Source organism: Hippocampus zosterae, chromosome 19 (assembly GCF_025434085.1).
Source record: "Hippocampus zosterae strain Florida chromosome 19, ASM2543408v3, whole genome shotgun sequence".
NCBI classification, from domain to species: domain Eukaryota; kingdom Metazoa; phylum Chordata; class Actinopteri; order Syngnathiformes; family Syngnathidae; genus Hippocampus; species Hippocampus zosterae.
The window spans coordinates 3,046,821-3,060,607 of NC_067469.1; the positions used below are offsets into that span (position 1 = coordinate 3,046,821).

The following is a 13,787-nucleotide window of genomic DNA, read 5'->3' on the forward strand; positions in this document are numbered from 1 at the left end:
AAAACGACATTTTGTGAGGACAATTGACGACGAAGGTTTCGTTTCACCCAACTAAGGTCAAAATTGTGAATGTGCAATTAAAACCTGAATTCAGTCGATTTGAATGTGAACTGTCAAGGCAATGCGTTGCTAACACGATGAGCTTTTTCTTGATTTAGTCATCATACTTGTAGTTTGCATTGCTTTTGTATATATTTTTTTCATGCTGCTGAAAAATGTTTTAAATTAGACGAATCATTTTAATAAAGTGTTGCTCGCCGAGAAAAATCACCATACGATGATACAATTCTCATCGTATTGAGTGATATCCCCGCCCACCCCCACCTCCAAATTTGCCCGGACAGTCTAGCTTTGCTTACGCGTGCAGCCTCCCTCCTGGAAGTTGAAGAATCCTCGTGAGCAGCGGTCACATTTGGGTCCGCTGACTCCCGGCTGGCACCGACACTGACCGTTTTCGTCGCAGTCAAACGACTTGGAGCCAAAGGAGTTACAGTGACACGGCACGCACTGTCCCCCCGTGGCCAGGCCGTACGTCTGAGCCTGGAGGCAAAAAGGACCAGACAAGGTCAAAAGGGGAGGGCGAGCCTTGCAAACGATTGAAAGCATCGCCAAATTCACGGCACACTCGAGTGTCTTCGTGTACTGCCTCACCACTGTTGTGTATATTGTACATAAATAAATACAGACTATATACAGTAGGTGAGTGTTATAAACAGCCATAAACAAATGTGTGTTTTATTTGAACATGCTTGACTAAGAAACAGTTTGACTCTAATTCTCTTTGTGGATTTGACAGGTGTCCTCAAACGCAACACAAAATAAAAGAGGGCACTTTTGGGTCATCCGACAGGGAATCATGCAAATCCCACAAATGAACAAGGACACGTCAAAAGCACACATCAGGGTTGAAATATTTGCTCCCTGTAAAATAACGCCAGCGACCAACGTTTCTTTAGGGGTTCTGCATCCAGGGAAACAAAAATGTGTTATGGTACAAATTATAATCTAATAAAATAAAATCTTGCTTCGATAAGGAATAGCTTCAAAAGCCCATAAAATGTCAAATGTGAAATATTCAGTTTGATTTTATACTGGAAAAAAAAAGTGGAAAAAAAGACCCTAACTATAAAATAATTTAAATTATATATATATTTTAATATATTTTTTTTTAAGTCATTCTGAAGATCTGTTAATCACAAACTCCACACCCCTGTGCAATAGACACACCCATGCTTCATGCCACCGTCATTCCCGTGCAGTGTTACCGCTGCACTGGGCCAGTACGCGCCCCTAGGACAACCCCCGGTGCGAGATGGGCTGCCCCATCTTCGCTGTACTGCCTCCACGGGGACGCGCTCCACCGGGCGCCGCGTCTCCCGCCTCTCGTAACCTTGGCGACGACGCTGGTCGCAGCGCATGCCCGCGAATCCCGGGCGACAGGTGCAGCGGCCCTCAACGTCGCAGCGTTGAGAGACGGAGCCCAGGTGGGTGCAGCGGCAGGCCGTGCACATGTGACGCTCGGCATCCCACCAGTAATTAGGCTGGACCGATCACAACACAGATCACAATGGGGGATATCGGGGGGTGGGCGCATGACACCCCCAAAAAATTAGATCATGACTGGCAAAACAAAAAGAAATACATAAATAAATCAGAAGACTTGATAGTTGTCTTTCACTTTGGTTCAACTTGTAATCAAAATCACAAAATTTACATTGTAAAATCAATGTGCAGTAAAAAATAAAAAATAAATTACAAATACAGCTTCCACTATTCTGCTTTTTTTTTGTAATACTCTGGTCTGTTGATTTGGAGGGGGAGTTACGTTCAGACCAGTCAAAAGTCATAACCGCTAAAGTGGAGTATGGGTCCATTAAGGGGCGTGGCTCAATTAGTTGGGAGCTAAGCTTTGCCTTACCGTTGCTGCTTGTGGGTGTTTTTATTTTGTATTTGTATGTTCCATTGTCTGTACCGCTCAGTAAAAAAAAAAAAAAAATCTAAAATATGCTGCGTCTTATCTCAAGCTTGCACTTACTCCAAAATGTAATTAAGGCTTGGTGGGAGGAAGGGGGGGAGAGTGAACCTGTCAAGTTTGCCTTGTACTTAATGTGTAATTGTGAGGAAACGATGAAAAATGAAATAATCACAATCATCCTCAAAATATAAATGGTGCATGTCAAAACACTTACCATGCAGTCGTCACACTGGCGTCCAACCACGTTTTCTCTGCACTGGCACCGCCCGCTCTGCTTATCGCAGACTTCCGAGACGGAGCCATTAATATGGCACTGACAGGCTGCAACAGGAGGAGAAGAGTCACATTTTGCATCAATGATGTGGATTTTAAGAGTTCAGGTGTTTTTTTTTTTCTCCCTGATTGTGTCTTTAGAGTGTCAGCCACTAGTTTGAGCAAATGAAAATATATAAAATGACAAAGGGCCTAAAATTCAGTGCTGGTGCAAATTAGGATTGCAAAACCTTGGAAGTCTGCTCTTGACTTAGAGCCAGTCTAATTCTCAACTTTATTTAAAATGTGCATTTGCAAGTCGTACCTTACATGCCAATCAGACTCTGAGCAGAGCAATTAAAAGCCAGAACTCCCATCTGGCAAATGAGGTTGTCAGACGCGAACATACACTGACAAAAAAAGAAAAAAATCCAACTAAAGAGAAGAAGAGCTCGTCTAACATGTACGCGCTCAGCTCCTGTTAGATGCGAAGCGGACAGAAGGACAGACCCGAGTGTGGGCTGAGAAAGTGAGGGAATAAAAAAAAGGCTACAGCAGATGTCCACACACACACACACACACGGAACAAGACATGTGGGCTTTGCACACAAATACGACAAGCGCGTACCTATAACAGTACATGCACACCCCCGCGCATCCAAACATGCAAATGAATGTTGATGCGGACAAGTGTACACGCGCATCTAAAAAGTGTTTCACACACGCTCGCTCAAACAGTCTCTCGCCCCTCCGGTTTCACCCTTTGGGGGGGACCATCTGGACTCCATTCTGTCGGTCGCCACAATGCGAGCCTTGTTGCGGCCTGAAATGTGGGCTTTTGGGGGGGTGTTGTTCGTCAGCGCTGTCCTTTGATGAGCGGATAATAGTGTTTGTGTAGCATGGAAACGATCCCGTGTTACGAAGCAATCAGTCAGTTCATCGCAAGTCAAGTGACGGGCTGTTTATTTGCAGAAAACGAAGCTATTAAGTCAGATCCGCCTCAAGTTGACGACTTGACTGCAGATTGCGAGACGTGTCTACAAGGGGGGGGGGGGGCTTTATATCTCCTATTCCTGTTTATATAAGATCAAACAATAATATTGGTATATTTTCTTGTGGTTAGCGAGTGCAGTCGAAAGTATAGAATGTTCTTTCTTTTGGTATTTTTGTAGATGAGCGTAGGTTGCACCACCTGCTCACCAACTGAGCTACTTTTAACTCGTATTAGGTCAAGTCTGCCCTGTCACCAAATTGTCAGGTTCCACGAGGGTGCGTAATACAAAATTGGCTAAATAAAGACATGCCAGGTTTTTTTTGTACGCCAAGTGCGCATGTGCCTGTCTAAGAAAATAAGAGTCATGAATATTTGCAATCTCAGATAGTTGAGCTTCAACAGAGAAAAATCAAGCATTTTGCCAAAAACTGAACTCCGCCTGCCAGGGCAAGAGTAGAGTTCAAATGTGTGTTATTTCAAAATAATCCCTGAGGTTTTATTGATCTACGAAGCATCAACGGAGCCTTCATTAAGTCAAAGGACGGAACCTTTATTACGTTATTGAATTACTATGTCGGCGCTCATTTCCTGTGATGGAACAAGAGTAATGGCACAATTCACATATCTGCTCAACAATGTCCAGAAAACCTTTCCTGGAGTGAAAAATAGTTGGCGTTATATTGTTATTGAATGCACAGACACATCGCAGGCTCACTTTGAAAAAAAAATGAATGAAACCATGCGTTAATGTCGACCGCAGGGACGTTTAGACGGCAGAAATGGCCACGGATGTGAAAGCTGACCTCAAAGCAAACCCCCCCCAAAAAACGTGGCGTTTTTACAGTCTAATGGAACACAAATGGACTTGACCCAAACTCTGCGGCGCCACTCAATAAAGTTCATTAAGACTTGGAGCCATAAAGAAAGAGACATATTGTCTTTTAATAATTCCTGCCAGTCTTTTGTCATTTGCGCAGGATCAATAACAAACCCCTCCATCTCTCAGACACGAGCAGCCAATCAGCAGCGCAGCAGCGCCATAGATCAGGCCCATGAATCGATAACCATTTAGCTTAAGGCGGAGGGGAAAACAGCTACAGAACAATCAACTATCAAACATACATTAATAGTTAAAATTATTCACGCGCAAAGACGAGCTGCCTTTGCGCTCGATCTGGGAGCCCCCGCCTATCGCTCGTCGCGGGCAACGGTGACGCAGGTCTGTTTTCACAGACAAGCAACATCTGCACGCGCGTCTCTCCTTTTGTGTACAGGTAGACTTTGCCTTGTCACTCTTGAACACAGCTGGCTCCGACATCACACCTCCGCAGCTGCTCGCCGGTAGCCGGCCGAGCAAGATAAGGCAAAAGCAAAACACGCGCACACACACACCCCAGATGGTGCGCTGACTGTTTCTGTATTCAGATTAAAGACCACGGTTTGCAACAATTGAGCTTCAAAAGGCATTATCATGTCTAGTCACCAGCCGCTAGCCGGCCAAACGGCAGACAACGGCCTTGGCTCCTTGTGGGGTTGACACCACAGACAGCAGGGTGGTAAACTTCTCAAGATGATGCCGAATTTGGATACAAAAAATTTTTCTTAACTTACGCTGGCAGTTTTTCGCCGTGATGGCATCTCCAAAGAATCCGTCATGGCAGCTGTCGCAGGCCACGCCACCGTAACCATGTCGACAATGCAGACACTGGCCTGTGATTGGATCGCAGCTGCCGGGTGTCGACAGGTCCAGGTTACCGTGGCAATCGCAGGGCTGGCAGGAACCTCCTGGGACAGTGGGCTGGCCGTAATACCCGTTGGAGCAACTAGGAGGAAAGCAGAGTGACGGAAGATTCAGGTAAAAAAATGTAAAATAAAATAAAATTATCATTTGTACTGAATAGGCAACATGAATCATTTGTTTATGGAAAAGGAAAATCGTACGTTCCAATCATTTCTGCTGACATGCTCTTATTTGGTTGTTAATTAAAGGAAGTCCAAACGCTAAGACTTGGAGTGCTGCTCCATGGCATAAGCGGGTGGGTGGGGGTGGGTGGGGGTTTGACGGATTGAGATGAAATAAGGACGGATGGGTGACATGGGTGCATGAGAGGACTAGAAGGGGACAAGAGGGGAAGAGAAGAGTCTTCAGATGAGAGAGAGAGAATTGAGTTTAGAGAGGAGGGAACGGAAAAGGACAACGAGTGGGAAAGAGTCAAGAGCAGCCAGACGTTATTACCGCTGACCCTCTATGGTACTCAATACGGCTGGTTTATTAGCTTTTGAGTGTGTGTGTGTGTGTGTGTGTGTGTCAAGAAAAACAGACTTTAGTGCAAGATAGAAATTCATAGGGAAAATATAAAAACATTCATTGTTGCGATCCCTTCCCTTTGCATTCTCTTTTTAACGGCAACATTTCATTTCCAAAGAAGCGACATTTGTAAACAGGACTCGGGCATTGGCTGCAAATTTAATGCGTGCACTGGAGGGGAAAAAAGTCAAACTCCAAATAGGGCCGTTTTCATTGTGCCATTTATGCAACTCCATTCTCCGTTTTCTAAAATTCATGAACTTCAAATGCAATCACAAATTAGTACAGCGTCTACTTTAGGATGTCGAAGACATTTAAAAATGTCTTCAAACGAACTGCCGTCCGTTGCTCACATTTCAAATTGCAAAGTGAGAAATAGCACAACTTGCATTGATGACCTTTTAAAGAAGCGAGCCTTTTATTTTCTCTCAACTTGTCCAATCAGGTTGGCCACCCCAAAAATTTGGATTCTGACCTTTACGGTAAATTAAATCATAATGGCTCGGAGCAAGTTAACGGGGACATTTGGCCAATTTATCTGTCAGTGGATTCACTTAGCAACGACTGCGCAGGCTGCATTTGACAACATTCCCTACTAAAAGCTTCTTTTGATCGCGCCTGAGCGCATGCTTGCCTTTTTTCTATATACTAAATGTCCTATTTTGCATGGAATGAGGATTCAATTACACAAAAGGGGTACAGAAATTAAATAATCACCATTCCAATTATAATTAAAGTCTCCTCACTGGTTGCAAGAGGTGATGTGAAGCATATTAGCTGTGCTATTTTTTTTTAATTGAAGCTTTTTTTGCATTAAGCATAAGTAGCTGTGCTATTTTTTTTAATTGAAGCTTTTTTTTTTGCATTTCAGGTTCACACTCATGTTTTTCTTCAACACGTGAAATCATTTTATTCCCACTGAACATCGTTGACTTCCACTAAGCAGGCTGCCCAGTTTTGGGACGAGTCCATATTCGTCACTGGTATGTCCTGCAACAGCGATGATGCCCCATCTGTCATTAAAAGTCTGGAATGACAGCAAGTCATTTTTTGTCTCACCCCCTGAGGCTGATGGTGTTTATAAAAAGACTTCAGAGTTTCTGCCGTGGATAACACAGCCAGGCATGCGGACTATGCAGACCAGCAGGTACCCAGAGAAAAGCCACGCAGGTGCGGGGAGAACATGCAAATTCCACACAGTAAGGACACGGAGCCAAAATTGAACCCTGCGCCTCGGCACTGTGAGGCGGACGTGCTAACCAGTCATCCGCCGCGCCGCCACAACTTTAACATTTCAACTTTAAGTGTTCTGCCCTCAGGCAAATGCAATCCATCATGCCTAAGGGGTGGAGGAGTGGGGGGGCGGTTAGTCTATATTTACTTCCCATGTGTCATCCAGCCACATCATAGCATGCAGACGAGTAATCCACAGCGAGGCAGACTTATAATAGAACTAAAAGTTGATGATTCTGAATGTCAGACACGTAATCAATGAGCCAAGCGTAGAAAGCTACCGCTACGCTAATATGTATTCAAATACAGTCAGAAATGATCAAAATGTCTCGGAGTATTCATATGCATGGAAGAAGGCGATTGTTTTTCTTTATAGTGACCAGCTCCATGCGCCGCATGGGCCCAAAACCTCGGCTCAACCTTCACGATGTGTTTCAGAATGTCTTGCAAATGAGGGTTTTATACAATAAAGCTGACAAGAGTACTGTCAGGAAGGCTTAAAGAAGCTGTTCATTAAGAAGAAAGTCCGCTTCAAAGGGATGGGCAGCTTAAGAAGCGAGACAGAGAAAGACCTGACGGGCTATTATCGGATAAGTGAGGATTTTTTGTCGTTGATTGACTGCCGCGGATGGGAGGAAATATACGGAAGAAAAACAATACAAATAAGCAGGTTTTTATACTTATTGAATCACTTCTAAGCACATACATTCACAGGCCACAATATGAGGTCATCATTAAGCTTTTATAGTGCCGGTGATGTCACAATTTGGGTGATGTAGCCCCCCCTCCCCCCAACACTGGTGAAGTAATTATATTGATTTATTTTAGGGATCGTTTTTGCACAAGTACAACTGTACTCGCCGTGTCCGTGTGTGTTACCTGTCACATCTTGGTCCGGTGTATCCAGGCTGGCACCGGTCACACAGCAGGTCTCCTCCCTCACCAAGGTGGCAAGTTGGGCTGAAACTGTCGCGGTTGCCAGGATGCCAAAGTTTTAGTTTAAGTTGTTGATTGTTAATTCCGTGGCGTTGTCCCACAGCGGAGAGGCCAGCGGTGAGAATGATGATGAAGAAGAGAGGACAGAGATGAGTTAGGGCCATTGTTTGTGTCCCTGACAGACACACCTGTCCCGATTTTCACTCGTACGTTCTCACATTCACACACAAAGCGTTTTACAAACACTCTTCCTCTCAAAGTGAACCCGAAATGAAGGCTGTGTGAGTGAGGTCGAGTGAGAGCGAGTCACCCCCTCCTACTTCCATAAACTATAGATAGTTCTGCTGGCTCGGGTTCCGAGCTCAGACTGGGTCATTATTTAGCTGACTGTGAGAGCTCAACTGGCCCAGTAGAAGAAATAGGCAGCACTTGTCAAAAAAGTTTGGACACACTTGCTCATTCAGTAACTCGAGAAAGTGAAGCCAAGCTTTGTACTGCAACCGAATATAAATAACAAAATGAAACATTTGCATGGAAAAAAAAAAGCAAAGATGTAAAAATATACAGTAGATATACAAATGTAAAACAAATTCTAGCCGTAAATTTAATTGTGGGAGAGGCTCCAGAGAAAAATTGTGCGAGTCATTTGGAATATTTTGACAATCCGATGTTAAAATAATACAAATATAAAGGCTGAAGCCGCACAGGCTGAGAGTGAGAGAGGTGTCGCTCTTTGAAAAAGGCTCATCGCCACTATCATGAAAATTCTCAGCTGCTGTTTGTGTGTGTGTGTGTGTGTGGGGGGGGGTGGGGGGGGGTATACTGCTACTTAACAAAAAAAAATACATGCATTACTTTCCAAGTAACTGACTCCTCCATGCATAGTGGCTAAGACTTTTGCAGTGGACAACTGTTAAAAAGACGCGTGAGTTTTGATGCACTGCAATTCTGGCTAAGCCTCAACTTTTTGAAGAGCTTTTTTTTTTTTTTTTTTTTTTTGGGAGACTTAAAATGGCCGACCAGCGGGTGGCATTGAATGGGATCACATGCAAGCAAGCACCCACTGTCAAGAATGTTGCCCAACTTTGCCTTCAGCACGGATACAGAACAAAACAGCTTTTGAATTGCTGTCCACTGGTGTTACTACTATGCACGAAAGAAGAAAAAAAAAAGATACTGTATCACCAAAAAGGTACTTGGAAAGAATTAGTCAAACAAATAGGACCTGTATCTAAACATTCTACTTACTCCTGTTCAAATGCCAGGTTGTTGTTCTAACATTCATGTGAGCGATAACATCAACAACTTAACTGGGAACAATTCAACCTGTTCAAGAGGGCAAGTAAAAAACAAAGTCTGTATCATGCCCTTTGTCATTTGTCATGTCACCTTCCTGGGTTAAGTAGTGGGCGGAGTCATTCAGGTGCAGGGATTGCAATCAATCACATATCACTGTCCCTGATTGGCAGGGGATAGTCTTCGGGCTCCGCCCCAAATGAAGGAAGGTTCCGGAATGTTCCGCATGCTGTCTTGTGTGCACCACAGTATTTGCTCCCGCCCGCCCCCCACCCACCCCCACCCATTTTATCTGTACAGGTTATAGATGCTGTTTAACATGCTCTTGCATTTGAACAGGGGTGTGTCGACCGGAAGGGCACTGAGACCTGCAGTGTGAATCCAAACTGTGATGTGTAAACAGCATGAAGCTCCAAATTGGTAAACACTGTGGCTTCCGAGGAGATAAGCACAAATTCCATCCGCAGCAGGTTTATCAGAACATTGTTTCCCAGCAGAACCTTATCCTTGTCAGACATTTCCAGGATGTTTGGCCTGACCATACCTACGTTTGTATTTTGTTTTGATGACCTGGTTGGAATAATAATGGATGTGAGACAAAGAAGAATCTGTCAAATCTCCCCCCCCCTGCCATTTTTTATGTTACAAGCCTTTATGTTAATAAAAAAAATAAAAAATAAAAATAAAATAGCAGTTGAACACATGCCTATTTCAAGCCGATGAAATTTTTCATTGCGCAACCCAGCATTTATTAGCTCAAGTAATATGGTTCCTTCAGCAAGGCGGCTGTGATTATAGCCGAACAGCGGAGAGGCAACACGCCAAAAGGTTTTAACTTCCTTTCAGGGGATGGAGCCACCAGCTGCCTCGGATTTTGGGTGGCTCTCACAGTGATTCTACCCAACGTTGATGACATTTACACCAACTGCTCTGATCTCTACCATCAGGCAGCGGCTGTTTTTCTGTGATGCCGTTAAAAAAAAAAAAAAAACAAGTAAAAGGGCAGAGAAGATGATGAGGATGGACAGGGCAAAGAAGCAATTGAGTGCCGCAGGACCCAAAGGTCAGCGACGAGAGAGTGAGTCGTTTCAGGACAATTTTTTCGAATTAGCTTTGGTGCCGAGATAACTTACTTGTTACTTGGCATGTTGAGAGGGCAGGCGCAGGGCTGACAATCTGTCGCTGACCCGTGAGTGGCATTGCCGTAGTACCCAGGTTGGCAGGTGTCGCAATGGGGGCCTGTGGTGTGGTGGGAACAGTCCTGGGAGTAAAAATACAATATGGATTGTTTTCAGTGAGTCCCAGATGGCTGAAGATACAATAAACCCACCGATTGCCATTCATACAACAGCATCGTATAATGTGGAGTATACATTTTACACGAAAACGGGGAGAAAAAGATCCCAGAAAAACTGGAAAAGATCTATAAGTTGAAGGGGGGGAAAAAATCTGTCAATAAGCAAATCCACAGGTACCGAACTGCGAACTTATCGAGGGCAACTATAGTTTTAAGTTGTAGTCTCACCACTAGATGGCAGACTAGATGTCTTAGTTGCACTTACATGACGTCTTGTGCTGCCCTATAATACAACTGGGTAGTTTTTGTGGGGCTGAAATGATATGCAGGACAAAAATATTAACGCAATAATATTGACATTTTGAGTGAGTTGTTTTTTTTCTGGGGGCGGGGGGGGAATGTACAAAACAAGCTCTTGCACTAAATGTTGGTTTCTTGTTCAGCAGTTTTGTGCCGTCCTTCAATGTGCATTTTTAAGTGTGAGAGCCCTTTGAGCTGGGGGGGGGGGGAAAAGAAATGGTAATTTTCTTATTTGCTTCAAACCCTTTGATGTAAGGATCGTGAATGTTTTATACATGCAAAGAGAAATGTATCATGAAAAATGAAATATATGAAGAGTTCATATTCATGCACGTACTGTATTTTGTTTAATGTTTCAATGCGTGTGCGATAACATGGTTGACAGAATCACAAAAACGGAGGGTAAACCCTTCCACAAATAACTAGAAGAACAACATTAAGGTTTCTCTTCAAGACACTTTTGCAGATCACGAGGCCGACAGCAAAAGGAGAAACAAACCCGAGGAATTGCAGGCTCACGATGAGGTACAGGATGAGCATCAGATTGCATTTTGTTACCATAGTTACCGAGCGCTTGGGGCTCGAGGAGATGAGCCGGGACTTTGTAACCGATGCGCTTCATAATCAAGCGGCAAACGGGAGTATTAGTGAAAGTCAAACACGGCGGTAATTCAATTTAGAAAACGGTTGTAATGGTGAGAAATGATTGTCACACGCTGCATTTGAATATAAATAAATACAATGGGAACATTAAAACAATACACTTGTGCTGGTGGTTAAAAAACACAAAACAAAACAAAAACAAAAAACAACAGAAATTATTCTTGTCAAGTAGCTGCAGTGCACAAGTGTGTGTGCACGCGAGTATGCACTGTATGTGTGTCCCCCGTGTTCCAGTACAGTTCCTGTTTAAATCAAATATCTCCTCACTGCTGACACAAGCACACGCCGCGTTAACCTGCCGAGCCAAAGGAATATTCAGCCACTCCGCTTTGGGCCTCGATCGGTCTGCCAATCACTGTGAATGAATATGGAAACGTGTGTGTATGTGTCTGTCGGTGTGAGTGATTGACTGTCAAGCTGTCTCGCGTCGTGTACGAGGTGTGTTTGAGTGAGTAAAAAAGAAACAATCCACCAATCTGCCACCGCGTTCGTTCTCTGCCGTTCATGACACACTTCACGGCGCTTGTGTGTGCGCATATTTGCGTCTGCGCGCGTATGCTAATGTGTACAGCGGCCTGGATGATATGGGCGTGTATGGGTGATGATTGTATGAATCTGCATTCCCTCAAACGGCCTTTAGGTGGTGTCTGTTTCCAAAGATGGGCACTTCACCCTATTTTGTCACCCTCCGTCCACGACCTGGATAGCCTTTCGTCCTTATTCGTATCATAATCGTTTCTCCATCCGCGTCCGTACTTAGGCTTTTTTTTGGGGGGGGGGGGGGGTGACATTGAACTTACCAGGCAGTGCCCTGTGATTTGGTGGCATTGTTCAGAATGGCCGTGACAATGACACACTTCACACACTCCGTTGTACAGGTTTCCACCCACTCTTCGGAATCCAGCAACACAAGCCTAAAAGGACCCATTCAACGTGGAAATTAGATGGAGTGACTTTCTCGATTGCTGAAATGGCGGAGTATTTATTAGGTTTTTACTTCTACTATGCACTCGTGCCTGAGTCAACGAATTGATTTACCGGTTTATCATTTTCGGGAGACATTTATTCCAAACTCCCGCAAAGGGTAAAAGACATCGCTAATATTGAGGTGCTAATGTCGAGCTAATGAGGAGTTGCTTTCAATGCGTTTACCTCACATGATGTTCCGGCATAACCGGGTGGACAAGAGCACATTTCAACAGCCGATGCTTTCCGCTCTCCTTGGGCAAAGGGATAAGCTACTTGCATGGAGAATAAGTGCAGTCTAGAGAAACACACAAACACGCGAGAACTTTTGAAACCGGCGTTCGTTTCAACTAAGTGCATGCTAATCTAAAAGTAGGGGTGGGGGTCGGGGAAACAAAAACACAATTGTCATTTTAGATCATGCGGGATCCGTTGACTGAAGGTGTTCCTATACCTGTACACAGCACTGGGTTCTGTACTGTAAGAGGCTCTGACCATCAATCTGGTCATGTTTGCCAAGACGGTCATGAAATCCCTGCGACTGACTGGCTGAGCAGTGTCTGAAACCAGGAAGTTTTCAGGAAGGAGAGCGATGCTATTGACGCTCGGTGAGGACGGATACACGGGTCGTCCGTACCGTCTGTCTATAATCTTGATCCCGCTGCCCTGTCGGAGAGAGAAAATGCGTCATTCGAGTTTGTTTTGTCCTTTAAAAAGATCCAAATGACCTTGGAAGAAAACAGAAAGAACTGCAAATTCTGGCAAGATTTTGTGAACAGGCTCACTGGAAAGTGAATCGAGCCTCGTATGTGCCGATCCGTGGTTGAGAACGCATGTAGCGCTTAACACAGAGTGACAACCGCTGATGGAGAGGGAGGGCTGGGAAAAAAAAAATGTCAGCCCATCATTCCAATAAGCCATTAAATAACAACTAATTGAGAGAAAGAGAGAGAGAGATTTTTTTTCATGTTTCGTTTGCTCGTTAGGTTTTCGTTGCCACACGTTCCTTGTGTCAGCCAATTATCTCCCTAAATCCACCGGTCTCTTGTCCAGAGGTGGCATTTTGTCTCGACAATTTCTTTGTAACTTGTTCGCTGCTTTCTTTCACTCCGTGTTGGGTTAGTTCCCTCGTCATGTCATATTTCCTATTACGGTGAATCTGTTGACCATCTTTGTGACTTTGAATCTTGTTTCGGGGGACTTTGTTCATTGAGTCTTTGGAGTTTTCCACATGCCTTATTTTTCCTTTTGGTAAATAAATGTCTTTTTGGGGGGATTTGCGTCGGCTCCACACCACAAATTATGTGAGTGGGAAGTATAATGGCTAAACATACTTGTGGAATTCTTCCAACAATGGAAATTAACCCCCCCGCTCCCCCCCAAAAAAACTCAATTCTAAAGGGCACAGCGGGCTGTACGTGGCCCTCGTGCCTTCCTTTGCCCATCCTGAATGTATCTGATGCAAGTATTTGTTCGACTGAAGTAATGACATACTCTGTAACTAATTTGAACACGGTATCGATTTGAGGTATGGCCACTACTTGAGGAAATATGATACTTTGATTTA

General features: G+C 44.2%; 1 protein-coding gene across 3 annotated transcripts in view; it reads right to left on the reverse strand.

Annotated features, from left to right (window-relative positions):
• The window catches only part of lama2 (laminin, alpha 2), an 89,943-nt gene that overhangs the window by 40,554 nt on the left and 35,602 nt on the right, over positions 1-13,787 (reverse strand). For 2 of the 3 annotated variants that reach the window (XM_052052493.1, XM_052052491.1), the window contains exons 16-24: positions 12,675-12,886; positions 12,407-12,518; positions 12,055-12,168; positions 10,128-10,255; positions 7,642-7,728; positions 4,833-5,044; positions 2,190-2,296; positions 1,266-1,541; positions 360-540 (exon numbers count right to left, since the gene is read on the reverse strand). In XM_052052493.1, the coding sequence (XP_051908453.1) occupies positions 360-540; positions 1,266-1,541; positions 2,190-2,296; positions 4,833-5,044; positions 7,642-7,728; positions 10,128-10,255; positions 12,055-12,168; positions 12,407-12,518; positions 12,675-12,886 (1,429 nt within the window). The remainder of the gene's footprint in view (positions 1-359; positions 541-1,265; positions 1,542-2,189; positions 2,297-4,832; positions 5,045-7,641; positions 7,729-10,127; positions 10,256-12,054; positions 12,169-12,406; positions 12,519-12,674; positions 12,887-13,787) is intronic. The other variant, XM_052052492.1, reaches the window with a different exon arrangement.